The sequence below is a fragment of the Diabrotica virgifera genome, chromosome 3 (assembly GCF_917563875.1).
Source record: "Diabrotica virgifera virgifera chromosome 3, PGI_DIABVI_V3a".
Classification (NCBI taxonomy): Eukaryota; Metazoa; Arthropoda; class Insecta; order Coleoptera; family Chrysomelidae; genus Diabrotica; species Diabrotica virgifera.
Genome location: NC_065445.1, coordinates 223,342,476 through 223,370,308, shown reverse-complemented (window position 1 = coordinate 223,370,308; position 27,833 = coordinate 223,342,476). Strand labels below are relative to the sequence as shown.

The 27,833-nt window shown below is 34.5% G+C and overlaps 1 protein-coding gene across 2 annotated transcripts in view; it reads right to left on the bottom strand.

Annotated features, from left to right (window-relative positions):
• Positions 1 to 27,833, bottom strand: part of LOC126881536 (adenylate cyclase type 8) — a 1,218,021-nt gene that overhangs the window by 430,732 nt on the left and 759,456 nt on the right. For both annotated transcript variants that reach the window (XM_050645865.1, XM_050645866.1), the window contains exon 5: positions 27,049 to 27,218. In XM_050645865.1, the coding sequence (XP_050501822.1) occupies positions 27,049 to 27,218 (170 nt within the window). The remainder of the gene's footprint in view (positions 1 to 27,048; positions 27,219 to 27,833) is intronic.

The following is a 27,833-nucleotide window of genomic DNA, read 5'->3' as shown; positions in this document are numbered from 1 at the left end:
TCTATCGTATGCTATTCTTGTACATTATACCGTTGATTGAAATTGTACAAGAAATAACTAACAAAATTATGGCAACACTGCGAGGGGCAAACGTTCATTCATGTGCCAAGCCAAATAGCAAAGCAAATAAATAAGGTTAGGTCCAAGGTCCAATTCATACTCGTACAAAATGTCTAAATTAAATATATAATTACAAATAACACCACAGACTAAAAATTACGCAGCTAAAAAAGGTACAAACACTATAAATAATTATAAAATAAGTAGTAATCAATTATTTTTATATATAAAATATAAACGTCAAAACAAAACAAAATGCGCTTGCGTCAACCACAATTCCGATAATCGAAATCTCATCTCGACAGGGTAAATGCTGTCGAAGTGATTTCTATTCACTATTACGATTGTAGAGATTCCGAAGTAGTTATGGAATACGGATTTGGACTATTTCTATTCGACTTGGCCACTTCTATTCGATTTTACTGACTTCTATCATCGAAATGAGTTACAGAATAGGCGTGATTATGGTAGGGGAGTCCAAGCGGGGATTTTTGCAGTTACTCGAGCGCGTCAGATTTTCATACGGGGTGAAACCTGTCTAATATAACTTGATATATGCGTCACCCTGGGAGCTAAGGGTGGTAGTACTTCAGGTTCTTTTCAATGTCAAAGTAGTTAAAGGAGAATGAAACATCTTACCTCGACGAACACCAAGTTTATTCTGATCTTTTATTATGTTATTTTTAACAATCAAACTATGTTATTGTAACAAATACACGGGCTGCTTCTTCAGCACTCGTGGCTCAAGGATTCGTACCAGTGGCGTAACTAGTCTGACCTGCGCCCCAATGCAAGTATTCCTCGTGCGCCCCTATTCCCAGACTTATTCTCCTCCACCCCCCCCCCCCCCCCCGACGAAACTAACAACGACATTTCTCCAGAGAAAGATTATAAAAAGAAATATAACGGTAAAAAGTTAATTATTAAAAAGTTAATTATTAAAAAGTTAATTATTAAAAAGTTATTATTCAAAAAATTAATTGAAAGTAAATTTAAGGGGCTATCCTAGTGCAAAAGTACGAAATTCACATACTTTTTTTTAATTTCTAAAATAAAAAGAACTGTACCAATTGTTTTGAAAATTTGCATGAGCATTGCACCGTGAAAATAAAAACAGCTTCACTGCTGCAGTGATTGGGACTAATAGAGACCCTGAAACATGACATTCCAAAGTTATTATTGAAATATATATATATAACGTATATTGAAATATACGTTATTTTCTATACCATCAACTAGGGGTATTTGATCGGATAAAAAATGTCAATTTGGCGGTTTCTGAAACTGCAACTGTTTTAGATAATTTAAAAAAAAATTCAACACTTCGTCATTTTCCCAAATTTTAATATTTTTCAAAAATCATAGTTGATGGTATAGATAGGAAATAAGTTATGTTTTTTATTTTCACGGTGCCAGTATCTGGCGCATAAATCGTTTAATTTTTAATATTTTTAATGAAAATTGTTTTACTTCTTTTTATAATACATACTTATGCCAATTTTCAAAACAACTGGCACAGTACTTTTTATATTAGAAATTTCCAAAAAAACTACTTATATGAATTTCGTACTTTTACACTAGGATAGCCCTTTAAGTTACTGAACATTTCCAAATACCAATAATATAACTGAAGTAAGGATCACATTATATACTTACAATTAATTAATGTACTTTTTAGGACGATAAAATATACACTACTTACTTTACTTAACATTTTTTATTTATTTAGTGCCCTATACAATATAGTATACATGATATCGCAAGCAACAATATAATGTTTATGTTCCGTTTCTCAAACTTTGATTAATTTTACTAGATGGTGCATTCTTACAGTCAAACCTACCTACAGCTCATAGGAACAACACTACGTTAATTCCTATTCCCTGACAAAGCTTCTGCGGCTCTTTGTTTCTAGGAACAGTCTTGCTAACTTTTCTACATCTAAAGACCGAGCTCTTTCATGTTCAATACTAATTACTAATTACACTAAGATCACACAGTCTAGTATTGGACATAGAGTTCCTTAAGTAGTTCTTTATTATTTTTAGTTTAGAAAAAGATCTTTCACTACTTGCCACAGTTACGGGTAATGTAAGAAACATTATTAATACTGTACTTACGTTTGGGACACTTGATGCAATAAATTTCCTAATCAATAAATTATTCCTAATCAATAGATAATCAGCCAAGTGGCTGATTTTACTTATTTTATTACTTTTGATATCGTCTTTGACTACATTTCTAAAGCAAATTACTTCCTTGGTCAAAGCATGAGTCACATCAGATTCATATTTTTTACAAAACTCAGAGGCTGACTTTACAAGTTGTTCGTCAGAAAAATATAATAAATGATCTGGGTTTAAAAAACTGAACGTGTCAGTTATACATACCATAGATTTAAACCTTTCGTTTAACTGTGAAATAAGAATATCAACAGCTCTCAAAAATACCTTAACTTTAAAGCAATGCACAGGATCACTAAACTCATAGTCACTAGAAAGTTCGTCAAAAAAAGTCTTTACTTTTCTTTTGCGTTTGGAGGTCATTGTCAGTTTTTGGCGCCCCCCTAAGGCCTGCGCCCCAATGCACCGCATTGGTTGCATTGGCGTTAGTTACGCCACTGATTCGTACACTTAATATTTAAATAAACAATAAAGGTAAATGTTAGTCGATATTACACAATCTTGACCCAGTTCAATAATGGACATTATTTAATATTAATTCATCTTCTGATACTTATAAAAATCTTAATTTCATAATCTTATTCCAGGACACCTGGTACCCTGCAGATGTTTCTCTCCCATAAATTGGCTCTTAACAAAGGAAGTTCGTTAAGGGGACCCAAAAAAAATCTATTCTTAAAAAAACTCGAAATTGTCAGATTACGATAAGGTAAGTTAAGTATATGCAAGAGAGTGTATAATTCAAAAATCTGACGATTTGGGCCGGGCGTAAGGAAATGGGCGAGTCCCAAATTTTCACAAGAAAAAAGCGAATATTTCGCGAAATAAATGACAGATAGAAAAACTAAAAAATATGTGCTCAACATTTTTTAAAAATCTATCGAATGATACCAAACACGACTTTCCACGGAGAGGAGTGGGGGGTAAATTTAATATTTTAAATACGAATCCCGCGATATTTCGCGAAATGAACATCTAATCAAAAACTGGAAGATACACTTAATGAATATTAAAAAAAAAACTATCGAATGGCACCAAACGCGACCCCCCACGGGGGTGGGGGTTACTTTAACATCTTAAATGGGAGCCTCCATTGTTTAGTGCAGATTTGGATTCCTTACGTAAAAATCTTCTTCTTAAAGTGCCTATCCGTTTCGGATGTTGGCGATCATCATGGCTATCTTGACTTTGTTTACCGCAGCGCGGAACAGTTCAGTGGTAGTGGTGTTATACATACCACTTTCGTAAATTTTGAAGCCAGGATATGCGTCTTCTTCCCGGTCCTCTTTTACCATTTACCTTACCTTGGAGAATCGTTGGAGAAGGCCGTAACGTTCTTGATTTCTCATTACATGTCCTAGATATTCTAATTTTTTTGTTTTGATGGTTATGAGAATTTCACACTCTTTCCCCATTCTACGCAGGACTTCGAATAATTAATTCATCAGTCTGTTTTTGTGGTAATGTTTCGATTAGAGAATTAAACCATATTTTCTTGGAATGCAAAATTAACGAGAGATATATAAATCAATTATATTACAATTTACGACAAACACAAGTTTATTTTCCAATTAGTATAGAATATCTACTAAGTTGTCATAAAATGGAAATATTTAAATTACTCATAAACTACTTGAAAGAAACAAATAAGTATAATCATTTAAGTGAAATACGTATAAATATAACAAAACTAATAAATTGAGGTAAAAATAAAATAAAAATCTGTGGCTAACGGACTCGCATCCAAGCCATTTTTTCACACACACACACACACACACACACATTAGTAATTCGGTCAACCCAAGATATACGTAAGATGCGCCTATAACACCACATTTCGAAAGCTTCGAGCCGATTCATAGATGCAACAGTTAGTGTCCACGCAAAAATAAGTAACTTTTATTCGAAACATTTTTTCGAATTATGGATAGATGGCGTTATAATCGGGAAAAACGGTTGTTGGAAATGAAAAATTAAATTAAAAAATGGCAAATGCCCACTAAAATGGAAAACTTTACTTAACTTTTTTTGGTTTTAGTACGTGCTCTTCACAACCCAATAGGTCCCCATTACGCTCGAGTGACTGCACATTTAGCATACTTTGCTCTCCTACTATTATGAAAATGTAATGATATAATTATTATTTCAAATAGAACACCCTGTAATTTTTTTCTTATTGAAGTCGTTACAAAATAATGTTTCATGTACCGTTGTAGGTGAATAAAGTCTTTTAATATGAATAATCTTTAATAATTTACATCATCATTATATCATAACAAGGTTTACTGTGCAAATCATAGCGCAGAAAATCTAGAGCAGCTGAAAGCAAATTTATGTTAGAGGTATTATATTTGAGTACTAGAAAAATTAGTAATTTTAGAAAACCAGTAAAGGCGATTACAGCACGTTCTCAAAATGTTATCTGTTTGTATACTATGATATAACAAGCCATGCGATTTTTAAAATTTATCATTATATTTTGCAACATCCCTAACTGCTCAATTCTTGTTATCTCTATGGTAATTGTATCTTTTGATTCCTTAACGTTAGCAGATTTTTATAAACGATGTTACTTAGGTTACCCCATAGAAAAAGGTCTAAAGGATTTATGCCAGGTGATCGCGGGAACCAATCGATAAAACCACTCCTTCCAATCCATCTTCTAGGAAACACATTATTTAGGTATTGCCTTATCACACTCGCATAATTAGGTGGAGTACCATCTTGTTGCAGCCAAATATTGCCGTTTGTGATGTTGTTATTTTCTTAGTTTCAAGTAATGAAATTCTATATATTAGAATGTTATTGAAAATAATTATTTGGATATGGAAATAACCCAGCTAACCCAGGAATAATAAATAATTCAATAAAATGTGAACCCCCTTCAATGAAATAGGAACCATTATTTTTTTGCCTATTATTGCAGCCCATGGATTAAGCTTCTCTGTGTGTGGTATTCATGCATTTAACGAAGATTGTTATGTGGCCACTATCTACAATAATTATCCCCACTTACATTTCCATTAATTAAAAAAGTAGCCTGGTCGCAAAACACAACATTACTTAAAGAACTTAAAGAACTCGGACCTTTTTTATTGTAACATTTTCCATCATTATCTGCTAACTTATCCTATAAAAATTATCATCTGACAACTCCGGTCTTATTTTGTATCGATGAAATTTATGTGTTTATGTGTGATGTTTGGAAAATCTCAACTTCCCTGGATATTTGTCTAATACTCAAGTGTAGGTCATCTTCTAACAGTGTACAAGCATCTAATAACTTGTTTTCAGTTGATTCAGTTTTTCTGCGCCCTGATTTGGATACATCTTTTACTGAAACAGTTTCGTTAAACTTTTTTAATGATTTATTGACCGTAGATCTTGTTATAGGATTTCTGTTAGTACAATATAATTTTTGTAGATAAATTAATAAAGATATTTAACGTTTCTTGTTGACTACTACTCATATCACCATATATCCTAATACTATTGAAATCTCACTTCTTTTTTTTTCAGATATACGATCTATTGTGACTTTAAGTAAACACCAAAGTAGATGAACAACACAGCCATCACTATAGGTATAGGGAAAACAATGTGTTAGAGAGAGAGGTATATGATGTCACAGCTGATATAGGAAAGTATGTGTGTTAGAGAGAGAAACATGGTATCTTTGCTGCTAGTGGTCCGATTTAAACGTACGACGGCTCGTTGGAATGGGCGGGAGATAACGAATACAAAAAAACATGGCGGCATAGTGCCAAAAGGGCGCTTTCCGATGTGACGACGTCCGATGGAGCGCGTTCCGATGTGACGGCGTTCTAGCGCTGGTCGATCGGTGCGCGATACCAGATGTGCGATCGGTACCTTAATTTTTCGCGGAACGCGAAGCAGATGCGCGGTCGGTACCTTAAGTTTTTCGCGGATCTCGTAGATACGAAGCGCGCGGCTGGTAATTTTGGAATTTAAATAAAACAACAACATAATGCAATTTTTTTATTAAAAGAACTTAAAAGGAACACAGGCGGCGCAGCGGTGCGCGATACCAGATGTGCGATCGGTACCTTAATTTTTCGCTTTGCGCGAACCAGAGGCGCGGTCGGTACCTTAATTTTTTCGAGGAAGGATCTCGTAGATATGAAGCGCGCGGCTGGTAATTTTGTAATTTAAATAAAACAACAACATAATACAATTTTTTATTAAAAGAACTTAAAAGGAACACAGCAATCTTTATTCGTATATAGTTACAATTTTGTTTAACAAAGTTTTTAATTGTTTTAATAGACCGTCTTCAGGGCAGGATATCCCAAAAAGCCCCCAACTGAACGTTCCTGCTGCTACAACTTTACGTGTGTATTCGCTGTACTTATAATAGGTATTGTTTTGAAAAAAGTAAATAAACCCATCCGTGTACCGGAATGCTGATGTTATTTTATTTGGTATTCCGGGGAAGAGATCATTTATTGGGCCGCGGTTTAAGACATCTCCAGCTTCATTAAATTCAATGTATGAATTATCATTGTACAATAAATATGTTTGACCGCTGTTTGTTTGAAATAAGGCATTTATTTTGGTTCTCGTAGGTATAGAAGGAAACATAAAACTTTTTTGAAGTTGTAAATTAGGGAAAGATGCGTCGTAATACCGATTATTGCTTACAGTTATTAAGTGTCCCTCGGAATTCTGAAAAACATGTGAAACTTGCGTAAACCTCAACTCTTTAGGGAGATAATCAGTAATTAATTCTGGATGTTGTGGAAGACGCATCTCATTTAAATCAAACTTCCATAAATATTTGTCAGACCCAACGTACATGCGATAATTTGGAAACTGTGGAGATGTAGCTAGAAACATGAAATCGGGATACTGAAGTAGACAGATGTTTTTTATTGCAGGTGTTGTCGGCAAATAGATCCTATTTTTCGAAAGTGTTGTTTGCGTAACTGGGGCTGTTGACATCGATGTGGGGGCTTCTGTTGGTCCATATAGCCTGCTCATTGCCTTTTTATCATCATCACCAAAACTTGTCACATCTTGTTGATACCAAGGATACATAATAGACGAATCGCTATTACTATGTTCTAGTCCAAGGGTATGACCAATTTCATGCAGTAGGACAGCCAAAAAATTGGCTTCACCATCAGGAGCTCTGCCATTTCCTGCATACCACCGTTCATTGGCATCAAGATGGATTTCGATGCAATCGTTTACGCCAGGATAGTATGCGTGGGCTAATACTTTTCCAGGACCATCGAAATTAAATGGGCATTTAGAGGTTCCTTGACAACTTGCTCGAAAACTATGATTATTTGACACCACAGTTATAGTAATATCCGGCTTTGAAGAAGGTATTATTACTCGTTTAAACTTTAAATTAGATATTTTCTCCCATCTAACGAAAGCGTCTTCAGCAAGATGTATATAAACTGGATTACTAACAGCTTGAGGAAAATACCAACTTAATGTCGTTTTATTCCACTTCGAATGAATTGCATAGTTATTGTCGCCAACAGAACATCGAGGCTTATTCATCATCATATTCATAGTATCATTATTTAATGTTCCGGTCACCGGAAGATTGTATCTTTCTTGAAATTCAACTAAGGCCATATCTATACTAGAAATAGCATTACTTGATGTATTTAGATATCCAAATCGTTTAAGAAAAGAACTAGCATACTCCAGAGTGCTATTCTCTGCATACACAGATACAGAGAGCAACAATAAGACATGTAAACAGACAAGCATCTCGATTTATACTAAACCCAAAATTTTTTGGTAAAGTTATTTAAGAAAATATTTGAAGTAAAAATCGTTGAAAATAATTAAAATTGATAATTCACATATCGCATAGGAAATAGCGGTTGAAGGTCTAATCACATTACTATGCAATTCTTCGTTATCATACCGCATTTTGTTATTGAGCTATATTTCTTATCATGTGCAGAGAAAATGTTGGAATTTTTCAATGATTTTACAATGATAAAACTGAATATAATTTTGCGCACGCAAACATTCTACAACACGTCATAGGGTGAGGCACGCAACCATATAAATTTCAAAATGCACCTCAGGACGGTCTATTCCATAGTCTATTCCCTACTGTTAGTGTGCGCTCGTTGTGGTTCAACTAGTTTTCAAAGGTAAGTGTTCTCTTAATTATTCTTTATTAAATATTTTCGATGTTTCTTGTTTGATTTTGAATAAAACTTAATGTTTTCTGCTCCGCCATTTATAAAATCTCTTCATTCCAGCTGAGATTTATTATTTCGACATTAAATAATTGTCTAACTATCGTCATTTTGAATGACATTTATTTTTTATTTTCTCGTAATTATTCGTTTTTAAATCTTTTCGGTTTTTCAAGTTTTTGGTCAGCTATTTATAAAATTCCTTCATTCCAGATGAGATTTATTATTTTAGCACCTGATTGTCTACAAAAAGACCTCATGCCAACATTTTGAATGACAATTAATCTTTTTTATTTTCTCATAATTATTCTTTGTTAAATCTGTTCGGTTTTTCTTGTTTGTTTTTATTAATGTTTTCTGCTCTGCTATTTATCCCTTCATTCCAGATGGGATTTATTATTTCAACATTTGATTTTCTACAAAAAAAAAAAAAAAAAAAAAAAAAACCCTTGATGTTAGCATGCTGAATGCCAAGTATTCGTCATTCTTTGTAATTATTCTTTGTTAATTTTTAGTCATGGATGCGTGTGGTAGAAAAGTACTCGATGTCGTTGAAGCAATTAGAAACCTGAAATGGGTTTTTATTGACAATGCGGATAAGTTTGAGTACGAAGCCGAGCGAGCTGTTATAAGAACAAGAAGGTATTCTTTTTCCAAAGTCAGTTTGCCAACTGTCGGCTTTTGAGATTCTTTGATGCCGATGCCGACCATTGGCGTGGAAATTAAGAAAAAGGATCAGTTCATCACATGCATATTTCAAGAAAAATCATATAATTTTTATTAATTTTTGCATAATTATATTCAGGAAAATCTCTCAATTTTTGGGCAGAAATTGTTTAAACAATTTTTTAAACAAATTCAAAATATCACCTTTTGTGCTCCAAAAAATTTTTTTTTAGGTTTTTGGGTGACTCGAAATAAGAAAGGTACTTTGTCATTTTTCTCAAAAGTTAATAGTTTTCGAGTTATAGGCGATTTAATATCTGAAAAATGCGAAAATACGCATTTTGGAGGTTTAAAACTCATATTAAAATTATTGTCTTTGAGGTTGTCAAGAGCTTAAATTGAAGTTTAAATACCTATTCATTTTGAAGATTCTGAACAGTAATCGGGTCTAACTTCGATTTAGACCGTTGTTTTTAATTGTTAATTATGCGCGTCCATCCGATTTTTATGCCGTATACTATTTCAAATTCAAAAATCTCTTATTTTGCGTTGTTCTGAAAAACATTTTTTTGTTTATTTTGTGTGTCATTTTAAACAAAAAAGGTTTCTTGTAATTTTCTAAGATGTTAATAGTTTTCGAGTTGTAAGCGATTTAAAATCTGAAAAATGCAAAAAATACGCATTTTCGAGGCTTGAAAACTAATATGTAAGTTATAGTTTTTGAGGTTATCGTGTGCTTAAATTGAATTTTAAACATTCATTTTCAAGATTCTAAAGAGAAATCGGGCCTAACTTTAATTTAGACCGTTGTTTTTTAATTGGTAATTATGCGCGTCTATCCGATTTTTATGCAGTATACCATTTCAGAAATCTCTTATGAACTCAGAACAATGAAAAGAAATATTTTGTGTTTAGAATAGCCTAAAAAATCTAAAAATAAAATGTTTTTGAAATAGTATACCGCATAAAATCGGATGGACGCGCATAATTAACATTTAAAGAATATCGGTCTAAATTGAAGTTAGACCCGATTACTATTCAAAATCTTGAAAATGAATGTGTTCAATTTAAGCTCTTGACAACTTCAAAAATAATAATTTAAATATGAGTTTTTTGTTAGACGAAAACTATCAACTTTTGAGAAAAATGACAAGGTACTAGGTCTGGATCCCGCGTATGAAAAAAAAGTTGATTAATAGCAAGCTGAAAATTTGTTAATAGCTTAAGGGTGTCTAGTCGGATAAACTTTGATATATGGGAACACTGGAAAAGGGGCAGTTTTAATTATGGAACAGGTTAAAAATTTGGAACGGTCAGACCACGAAAACGGCACATTTATTTTGTCCGACAGAACAGATTTAAACTCTCCGAACAGAGATTAAACTCTAATGCAAAAATCAGAATGCTATTTATCACCTGTCATAATTCCTGTCATTTGACATATTCTACATGTTCCACTCATTAAAACGCCCATTTGGTGATAAATAGCAGTCTGATTTTTGCATGAGAGTTTATTCTCTGTTCGGAGAGTTTAAGTCTGTTCTGTCGGACAAAATACATGTGCGCTTTTCGTGGTCTGACCGTTCCAAATTTTTAATCTGTTCCACAATTAAAACTTCCCCTGTTCCAGTGTGCCCATATATCAAAGTTTGTCCGACTAGACACCCTTAAGCTATTAACAAATTTTCAGCTTGCTATTAATCAACTTTTTTTTCATACGCGGGATCCAGACCTATACCTGTCTTGTTTAGAATGACCAAAAAATTTTATTTTGGAGCAAAAAAGGCGATGTTTTAAAGTTTAAACAAATTCTGAACAAAAAATTAGCTCGACGCCCTTCAGATTTGTTTAAGGGGATATTTTTGAACAGGAATTTGCAAATAAATCGAATTACATATATTTTTTTTCAGATTGGAACGTCCTCACAATATGGAATATCTACCTATTTTCTTTGTAATAAACTAATAAGTTATAAACTGTCTTATAAACATTGATAAACGTCCTTTGCAGCGGTGTCAACCCTACCCAATTTTTTATTTCGTCGCTTTCGTTTTAAGGAATGATATGTAACAGTTCCTAATTTAACAATTTTTTAGATCGTCTTATACTCGATTTTTGTTAATTCCTGAATTCTCGAAACAATTGCATTATCAGTCATTCCAGTATATTCTTTTTTGAAACGAGTTCACATTGGACGTGCAAATCGTTGTTTTTTAATTCGATTTATTATTTATATAGTAGCAAAATATAACCTAACCTTCCAGTTACAACTCCGCCACTGTAAGATGGACAACGACAAAATTTGTTTGTTGAGAAACAGGTGTTCCGCTGTGCTGTGTTGCCACCAACGATGGCCGAAATACGATGCCAATTTAACGATAGGCAGAGTAGGGAAGAACTAACTAATAGTGTTCTTTTTTGTTGAATTGAAATGAAATATATAAGTAATGGATGTGACCATCACAGTTTGGTTTTTTATTACTTAAAATTTGATACTTTCAATGTTTAAACTTGTTTTAACATTAAAGCAAATTTTTAATATCTCGTTAAAATCATCAACATGGCAACGTCAATTTAAAATTGGCTTCTTAATTTTGTCCAGCCTACAGTGTTGCCGATACTCTAAAATTTCTTTAAAGTATAATATATACAAAGTCGGTTCAATTTATTAGTGAAGGCCCATTGAAATTTTAAGTACCTAGTTAACTAATTTATATATTTTTTAAGAATATTTTCATATTATCTTTCTAACAGTGCCATTGAATAACAATTGAATAGTAAAGTAGAGAAAAAATTTTCAGAATATATAAACTTGGGAATTTTAGGAAATATATCTGACAACCTTGATTCGAAAGCCGGTCTCTTTGATATCAATATGACTGCTGATTATGTTGGAAAATTATTAGTGGATAAACTGTACACGGTAGAAGAGTGTAACGAAGAAGCTACCAAATACCACAAGGGAGCAAGAATATGTGAAGACTATCTCTCTGACGTAATATGCATGTGTTGCTTTTAAAAAAAAATAAAAAATCTAGGGCTGACTGATTTCTTAAATGACCTAAAAGATGTTCTACCTACTGAAGATGAAGGGGTAGATACTGTAAATACATGTAGATATAATTAATAAATAATATATTTTATTTTGTAGTTTTCATTTCAAAACAACATATCGTTAAAATTGGAGGAATTTATGAAAAAGATCAAGGAACTAAAGGAAAAAATAAAACAATTTGAAGAAACAAATAATGTTTAAGTCTTTTAGTAAACTGCACTTAAGGACACCCATAAGTAAACCGTACACTATGTAATTGTTGTTTTAATAAATTATTATAATACTAATTGACTCTTTTATTTATTTATAATTAAGAAATAAAACAAAAAATAATATAATATATTTTTATTTTTGCATTAAAAAAGTATCATACAACCAAAATACATTAGATAAAGCACAAATACATTTTTCACTATTATGATAAAAACAAGCAGGTTCCTTAACTTCTAATGTTGGTTGTACATCCAATTCGTATAAAGGAATAGCAATGTATTTTTTTAAATAATTTTTCTTTTCCATGATAAGGATATCGTTCAGAATTAAGGAACATACGAATATTTGTTAAATTGCAGTGATCAAATTTACTCATATCTTTCAGCATTTTTCCTTTTCGACCATCATGGAAAGCTACTACAATATGACGAGGACTTTCTAATTTTATAGTTGTTTTTACTGGCCAAGTATGACGTGTTGAATTATTTAAAGTGAGATATTCAATTAATTCCCAACTTCTAAATTTTATAGGTAGTTCCGTATTATTACGAACTATTTTGTTTAGCCGCAATTGTTCGCTAATATTAGGTAAAATATGAGGTACATTCCAATAAAGTTTATTAATTTCAATTTTTGGTTTTTCTGTTTCATCTGTAGCAATAATAGCATCAATATCATCTTTTTCTCGTATCAAGACTAATTCCTGTCTCATATTAATGATAATTCTTTGAAAATCTTCAACAGGAAACATAGAATAGTAAAACTAGTCAGATCATGGAATGGGCGATATGGTGCTAAAAATTTAATTTCTAGTGCCCGGTTTCATAGCAGAAAAATATTCAATGACAATTTAGTAGCTATAGAACTGATTAAATCAGATCTAGTTTTTAATAAACCCTTGTACATTGGCATGACTGTTTTAGATATATCAAAATTATGTATGTACCAATTTCATTACGACTATATGCTTCCAAAATTGGGCGCAGATAAATGTAATTTAATGTATATGGATACCGATAGCTTTATTTATGAACTGTACTGTCATGATGCATATGAGGAAGTAATAAATCAAGATCTATCAAAATTTGATACATCCGATTACGCTGTAGATAATATCTATAATATTCCTCGAGTAAATAAAAAAGTTTTAGGAGTAATGAAGGATGAAAATAAAGGAGAAATTATGACAAAATTTGTGGGATTACGATCAAAAATGTATACTTTTAAAGTTCAATCTGGTCGAATCACTAAAAAAGCAAAAGGGACTAAATATAATATAGTAAAAAATGTTATAAAATTCGATGATTATGTAAACTGTTTAAATGATTTTAAGGAACAAACTGCTACTCGACACTCCATTCGGTCATATAGCCATAACGTTTAAAGTATAGAACAAACAAAAATTGCGCTAAGTCCTTATGACGATAAAAGATATTTAATTCCAAATAGTTTTAGAACCCTACCATTGGGACGTTACAGTATTTTAGAATAGATTTTTTTTGTAGATGAATGTTCCATCATTGACCGACCTGTCTATCAAAAAAATCTGTGAAACAACAGTATCAGCATCATATTTCATCGAGCAGTCCCCCTTGCCGTGAACATTAACAAAAATAATATTAAAAAAATTTCCTTTATATAAATGGGAAACGATGATAAGCAGTGCTAAAAATGATCCTATTCCTTCATATAAAGGAATAGAATTTATTGCTTGCTCTAAACACATACCGTCACATTTAAGAAATGTCGTATTAGGAAAGTCAGATTGGGGGAGTATATTTGAAGATGATGTAGATGAATGTTCCATCATTGACCGACCTGTCTATCAAAAAAATCTGTGAAACAACAGTATCAGCATCATATTTCATCGAGCAGTCCCCCTTGCCGTGGACATTAACAAAAATAATATTAAAAAAATTTCCTTTATATAAATGGGAAACGATGATAAGCAGTGCTAAAAATGATCCTATTCCTTCATATAAAGGAATAGAATTTATTGCTTGCTCTAAACACATACCGTCACATTTAAGAAATGTCGTATTAGGAAAGTCAGATTGGGGGAGTATATTTGAAGATGAACACTCCAGTTATTGTGTATGGGCTAATGGATATTATCTTAAGCAGCATCGCCTAAACGTATGTAAATCATGTTTTTTTGCATTCAAAAATGCTCATGAGACCTTAAATAAATTTTTACTGGTGCGTTACGACCATACTCACGAAGTTTATGATGCTGATGATATCGTTGAATGCGTATATCAGCAACCATATTATTGGTGCAATAGTTGTTTTACTCACGTTTTATTCGATTTAAAAGATTACGAGTCTTGCGTTAATGCATTACATGAAATGCCTAGAAATAACAGGTTTGATGATTCTGAACCAGAAGTCTGAAGTAGGCAGTAATATTGATTCTTTTGAGACGAATGATAGTCTCGAATATCCATAAGCTACTACCTCTCTTTCTCTCTTTTTTTGTAAATAATAAAGATAATATAATGTTATTTTTCTTTCTGTATTTTATTCTATAATAAAGATATATGTAAACATTTTTATTTGTTTTATTATGAGCACTTCCCTCATATGAGGCGCTCAAAGCAACAGTGACCTAATCCACATCCCACAATTTTACCAAAACCCTTTTATTACATTAAAGTTATCCATTAAGAGATGGCTTTAACGTAATAAGAGTGTTTTCGTAAAAATGTGGGGCGTGGGTTAGACCACTGTTGCTCTGAGCGCCTTATCATCACATCATAATAAAAATCTTATACTTTTTATGATAAAACGTTACGTTTTATGTGAATCTTATATGTTTTACGATAAAACGTCACGTTTTAGGTGAAATAAAACTCCAAATTTGCAATTTTTATCATTTATTTAAATCATTAATTACCTTAATTTTATAAAAATAAATGAACTCCCTAAGAGCATTGTTTGTCATATCATCTGGCATTATAGAACAAAAAGCATACAATATTTGCAAGGGGTTTAAACTATCTGCAGTATTTTTACAAAAATCTAAAACATTATAATAATATTCACAAAAGTTCAAATTTTCTAACAACTGCATACGAGGCGATAGCACACTAGTGTTAAGTTCAACAATTTGCTTCACTTCTTCTTCATCCATATAGTACTCCACACCATGCTTCTTAACAATAATGAATTTACAATCATCGTAAACTATCGGGGTAACAGTGCAGTATTCTTCGCATGGAAAAGTTGGGTGCATGAGGTCATCAGTTGATTGGAAAAAATCAATTAGTTGTTGTGTGATGATTGAAATAAAGGAATACCATTCGTATGCGCTGAGTGATATTCTGGTAGGTTTATATTGTTGAGATAAAATCACTGCAGGCGAAAATGATCTTGCAGGGCTTATACCACATTGTACTTCATAGCCCGATAACGTGTATTTTGTTGCAAGCAGGTAGAAAACTTCTGATTTGGCGGCAGCCTCATAATTTTCCAAAGCTCTATCTAATTCTTGATTATAGTCTTCGTTGCTAGGCATATCGATGCTAAATTCACAACCACCTGAGGAATACCCACTATCTTGAGAGCCACCTGAAGAATACCCACTATCTTGAGAGCTCATGTTCACTTTTACTGACATTGATACTGAAGCATGAGTTCTTTTATATTCCCCTACTCCTTGTGGTAAAAACAACCTCTTTGCAAAAAATGTATTGCTATGCGGCGGATTAAAAGATAGATCCTCCTAAACTACGTCATTAACGTTAATCCAGCTGTTATGTTTGCTGTCCATACCGAGCCATTTCACATACATCTTATTGCCTTTTCGTCTAAGTACTTTTTCAACCAAGTAAATGTCAGGGTTTAATGTTTTCTGTAATTCTTCTTCGTAAAACCCCCCGCTAATCGGTATACCGTGCATGTCTTCAAGCAAATACGTTATAGGATTTGTTATCTTAACTTTTACAATTTTAAATAATTCCGTTGTCCAATTGGGCGTGTAGGCCTTTTCAAATAAATGTTTTGTCTTTGAGACACGCACAATGTCACCAATTTTAAATTTTCTTGGACCAGCCATTTTTAAATGACTATAACTCTTGTTTAAAATAGCTTTTTCGTTGGATTTGTTGACCTGAGATGGTTTGTATCCCGTTTTACTGTGCCTTGTATTGTTGTATTCCTCGGTAATTACAAGTAGAGCTTCTAACCATTTGTATGATCCATGTAAACTGAAATACTTGTACAACTTTGCTTTTAACGTTCTAATGACTCTTTCACAAATGGCGGCTTTTTTAATCGTGTAGGTGCTGTAATGATTAATTTCGTGTTTTTTCATTAAATTTTGAAATTTTCTCTTGTAAAATTCTGTTCCCTGATCGGATTGGAGGTTCTTCGGAAGTCGTCGAGTATGGGCGAGAATATCCGAAAATGCTTGAGTAATTTCCTCGCCAGTCTTGGTCTTTAGAGGGCGTGTCCACACATATTTTGAAAAACAATCAATTACGACTAGTATTAGTTTAAAATTTTTATTTTGGTGTGCGTAAGGACGCATTTCGGCCAAATCCATTTGCCACAAGTCATCGATTCCTTTGATTATTGTTCGTCGACGAGGATAGATTTTTCGTGCTGGTTTATGCAATTCGTTCACCACCTGTTCCTTTTCTGTAGACATTTTCTTATTAACGACTTCCAGCATCTACATCTACAACATGTGTGCGCAATAGATCAATATTATGTACTATACCCTGTAATGTTTGCTCCACTTGTTTTAACCTCTGTTCCATCTTCATATCGTGCATCGTATGGTTTGCAAGTGTTTCTGCAGCTTCTTTTATGCTTTTATCCGTATCCTTTTTTAGTGTATTCACATCATCTTTGATTATTTTTTTCAATTTTTGCTCGAGAAGTGGAACTGTGGTTTTATGAAGCTCTTCTCTTACTTGATTTAGTTCGATCGCTAAATGTGGAACTGTGGTTTTATGAATTTCTTTTCGTACTTCGTTTAGTCCGACGGCTAAATCCTGTATATCATTAGTTTTTTGTTGCACGACCTCATTTATATTGTTCTCCGTATCCTTTTTTAGTGTATTCATAGCATCTGCGATTATTTTTTGTAGCTTTTGCTCGAGCAGTGGAACTTCTTTTCTTACTTCGTTTAGTCCGATTGTTAAATCTTTTATATTAATGGATTTTTGATCTAATATCGCATCATGGGCTTTAATTATTGGAAAGTATACGCTACGCATCTCATTTATTAGATTATCAACGTATTTTTTCGTTGCAGCGTCACTATATTCTGATGGGTCCTTAACATTACAAATTTTCACATTTTCGGCATTAATGTTTCCGGCAGGAGTATGTGGAAATGTAACTCGTACTGCCTTTTGGGTGATACTGTTACGAGAGTGATGACCGAATTTGTCGACACTCATAATGGAAATGATACCATCATTCTCAGTTACTCTATTATATTGGCTTCTTTTAGTTCATTGATGATAGCCACGATTTCGTTGTCGTGAGATGTGTTGCCGGCGTCTTTCGAAGCCACCAAGAGTTTAAGGCGATCAACTAACTCATTGACGTCATCCCAATAAATATACTCTAAGGGTGCAGCGTTGTATGTTAAACGAGAGTCATCCAACCCCGTTCCTTTGACCGTAGATGAAGATGCTGACCGAGCTGTTTTCGTTCTGTGGTCGAGTTCTTTTTGTGAACGAGTTGCATGCTTTTTCATTGTTGCATCAGATGGTTTGAATAGAGGTTTAATAATAGCATGGTATTTTTCTCCGCTGGAACCTTTAAGGCGTCCTAAGGTATCCAGATGAATCTCTGTGTTAATCAGCAGTGTTTTATACTTTTGTAAATCCTCATCATTATACTGTTCTGGGTTTGGGTTGGCATAAAATAAAAGGTGATATAGGCCTGGCGTACCACTTAACCTACGTTCTTCAAAATCCTGTTCTCGAATTATTACTATGTCTCCAGTGTTTTTGTCAAAGTTTATTCGACGTTTTCCCAATATCCAGCCACTAATACTATCGTAAAATGGACCATAGTTTTTATCGATTTTATCGTCTTTTATCAAATATTCTTTTATGTACTTGTGACTTATTGGAGGATAGTGGTCGATATATTCGTCTGTGGCGTCCATCGGAATCTCGTTAGAACCGGAGATTGGCTCTTGAATGTTTTCATCAGATGCCTCGGGTGCATCAAGAAATACATCCTCATCCTCCTCCTTTTTCACCTCTTCTTTTTTAACATGTGCAAACTTGTTAGTGATAGTATGATGTAACGTTTTTGATGATTGAGCAATATCCTTGAGAGGCTTCGAGATTGGTTTAAAAAGTTTATTTAGTGACTCATCTTGCTCTGTTCTACCTAACTTCAATGCCAAATATTTTTTGCGAATTGATCTAGCCAATTCGGTAACTTTCTTCTTGCGAAGGGCAATGGCGACCGTATCATCTGACATTTTGCTGGCGACTAAACAAACAACTTACAATTTTATATATTTATCAAATCCTTTGCGATATCGTCCATTGTTGAGAGCAAAATCTTTCATAATTACCACAGTACCATACCTATCTCTCCAACATTCTGAACACATTTTTTTAAATTCATCAAATGACATGTCTGGCGATACGTGTTCACCAAATATATGTTTCAAATTTATCTCGTCTTGCTTGAACAGCACAATCATGTTACAATTGTCTCTTATTAGCTGCTTAGGTATTTTTGAATATGTTTGGCATAAGTAAGCCGCATCGATATCTTTATGTCTGCACATGGAATAATACTCACGAATCTTGTGTTGGCCATCACATGCGACATCGTCAAATAAAAACACAGAGTTTGGTTGAGCTTTGTTGGGATCAATAATTTCTTCATTGTCTTTAAATGGAAAATACCCTACACCTTTGACTTGCGCTAATGCATCTCGCAATAGTTGGTATTTCGGTTGAAAGAGGGATTTTGAATAAACATAGACATTTTTAAACTTGACGCCATTTGGACTAAATAAAAGTGATAGCATGGCGTTAGTTTTTCCACATCCACTTGGACCACAAATAATGGCTCTGAATGAGTTTGGTAATAATTTTCCATGTTTACTGTTGGTTGCTTTCTGTACAATATCTAGATTATCAATTGGTAACGTCTGCTCTTGTTGAATGACTCTCATCGTGTGTTAAACATAGTAAAAATATGAACAATATATTACCAATGTCACCAAATGCATGACCATCAGTCCAATGTTGGTGTTCAAAGGGGAAGGTCTTTTGAACTCTCTAATTAATAAACTTCCAGTTGAGCTTCATATTCCTGGTTATCAGTATTGTGGACCTGGAACAAAACTAAAAAAACGTCTTGCACGCGGAGATCCAGGAATTAATCCTTTAGACGCAGCTTGTAAACAACACGATATCGCTTATTCGCATCATACATCTCTCGAAGAACGTCACAAGGCCGATAAAGAATTGGAAGATAGGGCTTGGGAGCGATTCAAGTCTAAGGACGCTAGCTTTGGCGAAAAAAGTGCTGCTTTACTTGTAACCGGTGGAATGAAAACGAAAAGAAAGTTGGGAATGGGATGTCCTCGTCGTCGTGGAAGAAAGGGACGTTATTCTTTCAATCGGGATGTGGTACCTAAAATTGCAAAGTCCATGAAGAGAGGAGCATCGTTAAGAGATACTGCTTTGACAGCTGTACGAATAGCAAAATCGGTAATTAAAAAACTTGGTGGACGAAAAACAGTTGATCTTCCACGAGTGTTGCCACTAAAATCTGGAGGTTTCCTACCCCTCATACCCCTATTTGCAGGTCTTTCTGCATTGGGGGCTTTAGCCGGTGGTGCAGCAGGGGTGGCGAAGACTGTGGTTGACGCAAAGAACGCCCAAAAGAAATTGGAAGAGGATATGCGCCATAATAAGGCGATGGAACACATCGGCTCAGGTCTGTACTTGCGTAAGAAACCAAGAGGCGGATTCGGTTTGTATCTGAAAAAAAACTTCCAATAAAGCTACCCAATCGTCCGCTGTACGACTTAGAGATTGCGCATTACGCGAAAACACTTAAAATCCCACATTTTCGAGGTGTTTTCATGAATGACACTCTGCCTAGACACGGTCCTCGAAAACGTGAATGCGCAATAGTTAATCTAGATGCATCAACACACAGCGGAACACATTGGGTAGCATATAGAAAGATAAATAACGACGTAGAGTATTTCGATTCATTTGGTAATTTGAAGCCGACCAAAGAACTTGTTAAATATCTAGGTACACATACAAAAATTTTCTATAATAACCATCAGTATCAAACCTACAATCAAATCATTTGTGGACATTTATGCCTAAAGTTTTTATATAATGGAGCATATTAAAGGCATGGAACTGCTTCTAGACCATATATTTCGCAAAACACGTTTTGAAGAATTCAGTGAAGAAGAACTAAAATTAATACCGCTTGATTATATTATACGAACTGTAGAACCTATAGAATTGTTATATATATATATGGCATAAATTGCCTGGGGAATATCGACAAGAATTTAACCTGCAGATACTACTTCCCTGCTTCGTGCATTACAACAGACCTGATTGGAGGACTCATTGTGATGGCCCACCCGGTTCTCAAGCATCTTGTCATTTATGTAAACTTGCTTTAGAACAAATAAAAAAAATGTGAATAAATTTGTTTTTTACTGTATATAAACCTATTAATCTATTGACCTGAATCAGTCATCATGTCGCAGTTGTTGAGAGTAAACAGCACCAATTACATATTCTCGTTTCAACCTCCCACACCGATCGTATTAGATCCGAAAAAAGATTACGAAATAGCTCTTCGATTTTTCCATTCTTACAACAGTATACCAAACATCGAAAATTGTAAGTTTTATTACTACGATGTCAATAACCGAGTGCAACATTTTGATTTCCCTGATGGATGTTATGAAATTATCGATATTGAGGAATACATACAAAAGAAATTGGGGGAAACATGATATTTAGTCTAAAACCTAACCACAATACGTTGCAGTGCGAAATCTTCAGTCAATTTAAAATTTCATCTCAACCAAATGACAGTCTTGGTACAATATTAGGGTTTTCTCCCGTAATACTAAATCCTAGACAGACACATTCTTCAGATCTACCTGTTAGGATTATTAAAGTATCTAGCATACGCTTTGAATGCAACATTAGTACCGGAGCCTTTGACGGTAACAGACCTGCTCACACGCTCTACGAATTTGTCATACAATCAAATCCTGGGTACGCAATTGACGAAACCCCTCACAATTTGTTGTATTTACCTGTTGTGCCACAGCGTGAAATTACCAATATCACTGTGTTGGCTGTCGATCAAGAAGGACGACCTGTGAACTTTAGAGGAGAAGAGAGCACATTGGTGCTGGAACTTAGATCAAAAAGCAGATGGGATTAGTAATAGAACAATCTACCCAGAGAACGCCATTAGTTGTGCAACCATCTCAGCAGCAATATCTTAAACAATCTACCTACAGAACACCATTAGTTGTGCAACCATCTAAGCAGCAACATCTTACGTCCGCAAACAAATTGTTTTTACAAACGTTGGGTTTTAAACTGAAAAAATGACTACAATGTATGGAAAGAGAGCGCGTTCAAACAACATCACAATGCCTCCAATATTTGATATTTATCGTAAGCCAATATTTGATGAATCGATTCGAAAGGCTGAATACCGAACTTATGCACCATTCATCAAATCATTCAACTGCAATGATATTGTCGAATTTAGCATTAATCAAGTTGACTCGTTTTTTGCAATGAGCGAAACCTTGTTATGCATTAAAGGATCACTCGAAATAACTGGAAATGGTGGCGTCAAACTAGCAAATAATGTGGGTGCCTTCCTTTTCGATTCGTGTACGTACAGCGAAAGCGCAAGGGAGATGGAAACAGTGCGGGATCCTGGCATCGTAAGTGCTGTACGTGCCATGACATGTTATACGCAAGAAGATTCTAATTATATGGTTATGGCTGGATGGAATTACCCTAAGGATCCAATTCTAAACGCTGCAGATCATTCATTCAGCATACAGATGCCTCTTAAGCATGTTTTCAACATTTTTAATGATTATCCATTGATTACGTGTGGTCGTCAAACAATAAGACTAGTTCGAGCTCGAAATGATAACGATTGCATAGTTATTACAGAAAAACAAAACGCTGACAAAACTACAACTGTTACAACCGCTAAGATTAACATTACCAATATTGAGCTTAGAGTGAAGCACATATTCCCCAATGATGATATTAAATTGGAACTCATGAAATCTATTCAACAAGATCAACCTATAGTTATTCCGTTTAGAAAGTGGGAATTACATGAATTACCTGCTATTACGAGAGGTGCCAGGCGTGAAGTTTGGGCTGTTAAAACTAGCACATCAGTTGAAAGACCTCGTTATGTTATTGTTTTCTTTCAAACCAACAAACGCGACAAGATTACAGCTGATCCTACTTTATTTGACAATGTCAACATCCAAAGTATTAGATTATCGTTAAATGGAGAATACTGGCCAAACGAGAGAATGCAATTGGATTTTAGCAAAACCGATTACAATGAAGCCTATTTTAACTATACCGAATTTTATCCTAGCTACATACATTCCCAACAAAAACGACCTCTACTCGATTTCTCAGCTTTTAAGAATCGTGCATTGTTCGTTATCGATTGTTCGAAACAAGAAGAAAGCATGAAAGCATCCACCGTTGACGTAAAACTCGATATTGAAGCGAATAACGGTTTTCCCGACAATACCAAGGCCTATTGTATTATTATTCACGACTGTGTAATGGAGTACTTCCCTCTCACCGAAATTGTAAAAAGTCTAAATTAGATGCATGAGGTGTCAGTAGTACACGAGCAATCATCATGAGAATAGCATTCGTAGATATTCAGGGATTCGTTGTGGATGGGTGGTTTGTTCCTAAAGAACTTTCCATTGAAATAGGTTATAAACGAAGTCATTACATCTTTTTTCCTCCGAAACCATTCAATGCGCTAAGTAATGTGGATAAGAAGACCGCATCATACGTGGAGAAGAATCTGCTAGGCATCCGGTACTCTGATGGAGAAGTTGAACTATCTGAAATAAATAAGATACTGCAAACCGAGTTGTTATATACAGCTGACTGTATCTACGTTCGAGGGAAACAAAAAGCAGAATATTTGGATAAGAAACACCACGTTTTTGGAATTTTTCCTCATATTATTGATGTTTGCAAGTTCGATGGTACGCCTCGTGCTGCTGGAAATCTTGGTTTTACTGCAAACCCCCCATGTCATGCCGCTGGATTATTTTCATGTGCAGAAACAAATGTGAATCGCCTGCGTGACTGGTTTGTCAATAAAATAATGCCAATGTAATTTTTCTGTGTACAAAATAAATATTTTCTAGAGTTATGGGTTTTTTATTTAAACGCCTTATTTATTGATCAAGTCTTATATTACATGATGATTCAAATTTTCTCTTAACAATTTTAAATATAATCTTTATAATTAAAATAAACACTGAAGCTAATATTATACAAGTCATTGCAAAAACATTATCTATTTCACTTTTCATGCTTTCTTTGTTCATCGTTGTTGGCGCCGGCGTCGATAACATCATTAATAGTAATTGGATGAATTCGCCTTGTTGGAGTTTCCCTAAATAAGTAATCCACAGCACTTGAATATTCTTGTCGCAGCTGCTGACTAAATTCCTTAGGTGTCCAGTCTATGCTGCTTCCCAGTGATAGGTTCTCTATTTGTTTTATAACCTTATTTTTATCCTCATAAAATAAAATCTGACTTCTTAACTGTGTCAGTTTTTCTCCAAATTCTGCTAATTTACGTCTATACTCATTCAAAGACATGATGTTACTACCTCACGTCGCGCTGTGAAAATAAGGCCTTGCGACTGAGCTCCCCGTGACAATAAGGCCTACGCGACATTTCACGAACCCACGTGACGTTTTGATGTGGCGTTTTTACGTGCTTTGACGTGACGTTTTACGTGACGTGCTTTGACGTGACGTTTTTACGTGGCGTGCTTTGACGTGACGTTTTTACGTGCTTTGACGTGACGTTTTACGTGACGTGCTTTGACGTGACGTTTTACGTGACGTGCTTTGACGTGACGTTTTACGTGACGTGCTTTGACGTGACGTTTTCACGTGACATTTCACAAGCCTACGTGACGTTTTGATGCGACGTTTTTACGTGACGCGTTGACGTGCTGTGTTCCTTTTCTTTGCAAGTCAGGTTGGTCGAGTGGTCTACGGCGTCGGCTTTAAGCACCGATGGGGTGCGAGGGTTCGAATCCCTCACCTGACACATTTTTATAGATGACCAGACACGTCACATTCTGTTAGGTACTGTCAGGCACTATACGGACAAGAAGATTACGTGACGTGCTTTGACGTGACGTTTTCACGTGACATTTCACAAGCCTACGTGACGTTTTGATGTGACGTTTTACGTGACGCGTTGACGTACTGTGTTCCTTTTAAGTTCTTTTAATAAAAAATTGCATTATGTTGTTGTTTTATTTAAATTACAAAATTACCAGCCGCGCGCTTCATATCTACGAGATCCTTCCTCGAAAAAATTAAGGTACCGACCGCGCCTCTGGTTCGCGCAAAGCGAAAAATTAAGGTACCGATCGCACATCTGGTATCGCGCACCGCTGCGCCGCCTGTGTTCCTTTTAAGTTCTTTTAATAAAAAAATTGCATTATGTTGTTGTTTTATTTAAATTCCAAAATTACCAGCCGCGCGCTTCGTATCTACGAGATCCGCGAAAAACTTAAGGTACCGACCGCGCATCTGCTTCGCGTTCCGCGAAAAATTAAGGTACCGATCGCACATCTGGTATCGCGCACCGATCGACCAGCGCTAGAACGCCGTCACATCGGAACGCGCTCCATCGGACGTCGTCACATCGGAAAGCGCCCTTTTGGCACTATGCCGCCATGTTTTTTTGTATTCGTTATCTCCCGCCTATTCCAACGAGCCGTCGTACGTTTAAATCGGACCACTAGCAGCAAAGATACCATGTTTCTCTCTCTAACACACATACTTTCCTATATCAGCTGTGACATCACATACCTCTCTCTCTAACACATTGTTTTCCCTATACCTATAGTGATGGCTGTGTTGTTCATCTACTCACCAACAATACTTCTTCTTCTTATACTTGTTGTAGATCTGTCGATCTGTTAATTCCGACGTTGAAGTATTTCTTGAGAGGTAGACTGCCAGCTATCTCTCCATCTTTTTGGTGGTCTCCCCGGTGGACGATTGCCTGCTGGTTTTCCTTCTAGCGCAATTCTTGGTAGTCTGTGCTCCTCCATTCTTTTTACATGACTGAACCATTCTCTTCGTCTTTGCCTGCCCCATCTGACTAGATGATGCACGCCACATTGTTCCCTGATGATGCTGTTTCGTATTCTATCTCTTTTTGTCTTCCCTGCTATTGATCTTAGTGTTTTCATTTCGGCTGTTCGTAGCATGCTTTTGGTTTTTGGTGTCTTCTCTTGATTCAATACCATAGGTCGTAACAGGTAACCAACAATACTAATTTATTGAAATTATGGAATTTAGGTATAGGGGACATTACATTAAAAATAATCAGTAATTATCAAATACTTCAAAAGGAAAAATTGTATACTGGGTGATCCATCTAAAAAGTCATCCAAATGGATTGCAAAACGTTTTCGTTCTAATTCAGAACATCTTCAGTGCATTCTGCTGAGTAGTTTGAAACTAGCACGCTATTTAAAGTGGTAACCCCATAATATATGGTTTAAATGTTTCCCCATAAGATGTTTCTGAATTAGAACGAAGACGTTTTGCAATCTATTTGGATGACTTTTTAGGTAATTTTTTAATAAACGATTTTATACCAGAATACAAGTTGAAGTTTTTACTTCTGTATGAGTTTTTTAAACTATGGTATATAGCCAACTATTGGGTTTTTCCCATTGATTTTAAAGTTCATTAGATTACCAGAAAAAAACCGAAGATCTGACAACAATCATACGGAGCCATATATCACAAGGCCCTTGAGATATATGGTCGTACCACGTTTCCCAGGCAATTGACGCCATACTTAAAGCTCACTCTATATACTAAACTTCAATTTCAATATCTAACTGACAACGGAACAAGCTAGATTAAGAAAAGGCTTTAGAATAAGACTTTCAGAAAGCCCTTGATAATGTAAAACTGAATAGTAATGAACTTTTGTTGGCGAATGAGCTTAGACATGCTCGCAGTCTTATAGTACAAAAAACTTACATTTGAAAATCGATTACAAAGACGTAGATATACGAAATGTTTAATTTATATGGAAAGGCAAGATATACCTATGTAAATAATTCAAATTTATTACCTCAGGTAGCATAACAAAAACTAAAACTCGTTGTTTTTTATTTAAATAGAAAAGGGCGAAATATACACTAACGTAATAATTATTATACAAGGTGAATATCATAAAATTGTAACTACAAGAGAGAAAGAAAACATGGCAAATTTACGTATTTTATTACGCTTAGTAGCAAATTTACTGAAACTAACCGGCTTATTGTTACTTGTGTATGTTAAAGTGTATGTGTTTATTAATAATTTGCGTTATTCTAAAGTATACTAACTTAGTTACTTACCTTAAGAAGAAGATCAACAATATTAACAATGATAAGTGCTTTCTGCCTTTGTCTATGCGAATACCTTAAGTACGCCAATTCTAGATGTTTACAATGGAAGCTGTTGGTTAAACTGGGCCAATAGATTCCTTTATACATAAGGCCTCGTTTAAATACTGTTGCAAAATCGGCTAAAAAATAAAATAACAAATTACTAAACAACTTGTCTCTATATTATTGTTAAGGTTTTAGGAAAAAGACTAAAGTTTAAAAAATCTTCTACAAGAGAAGGCGGTGGCTAAGGACGTTGAAAATCTGTTTGTTAAATGTACAGGAAATAATTAAGAATTCAGTGAATTAGTACACAAACCGAAAAATTAAGTACCAAGCACTATTTGAAATCAAACGATTTTTAAGGTCGAGGTCGTACTCAGCACTGAGCACTGAGCACTGAACTAAAAAAACACTGAAAACTTTTGATTTCCATATTTCCACAAAATGTATTATAAATTAACCTTCGGATGACCAAGCGGTGGAAATTGTGACTCCAGCGTAAGTTTTTTTTTAATAAATTCAAAAGTATTTTCAATTTTTAACTCATTATTTTTTTATTTGACTTTAATATCATTCTAGATATCCTCATATTGTGAAAGAAAAAAAATTCCCTCTATTTTACGAATAAAAAATATATTCTGAAGTTGATGTTTAGTAAAATACCGTCTATGATGTGTAATTCCAAGTAGTTTTACGCTAAGGACGTCGACTTTGCAAAGTAACAAGACACTTACTCAACATACATACTACAC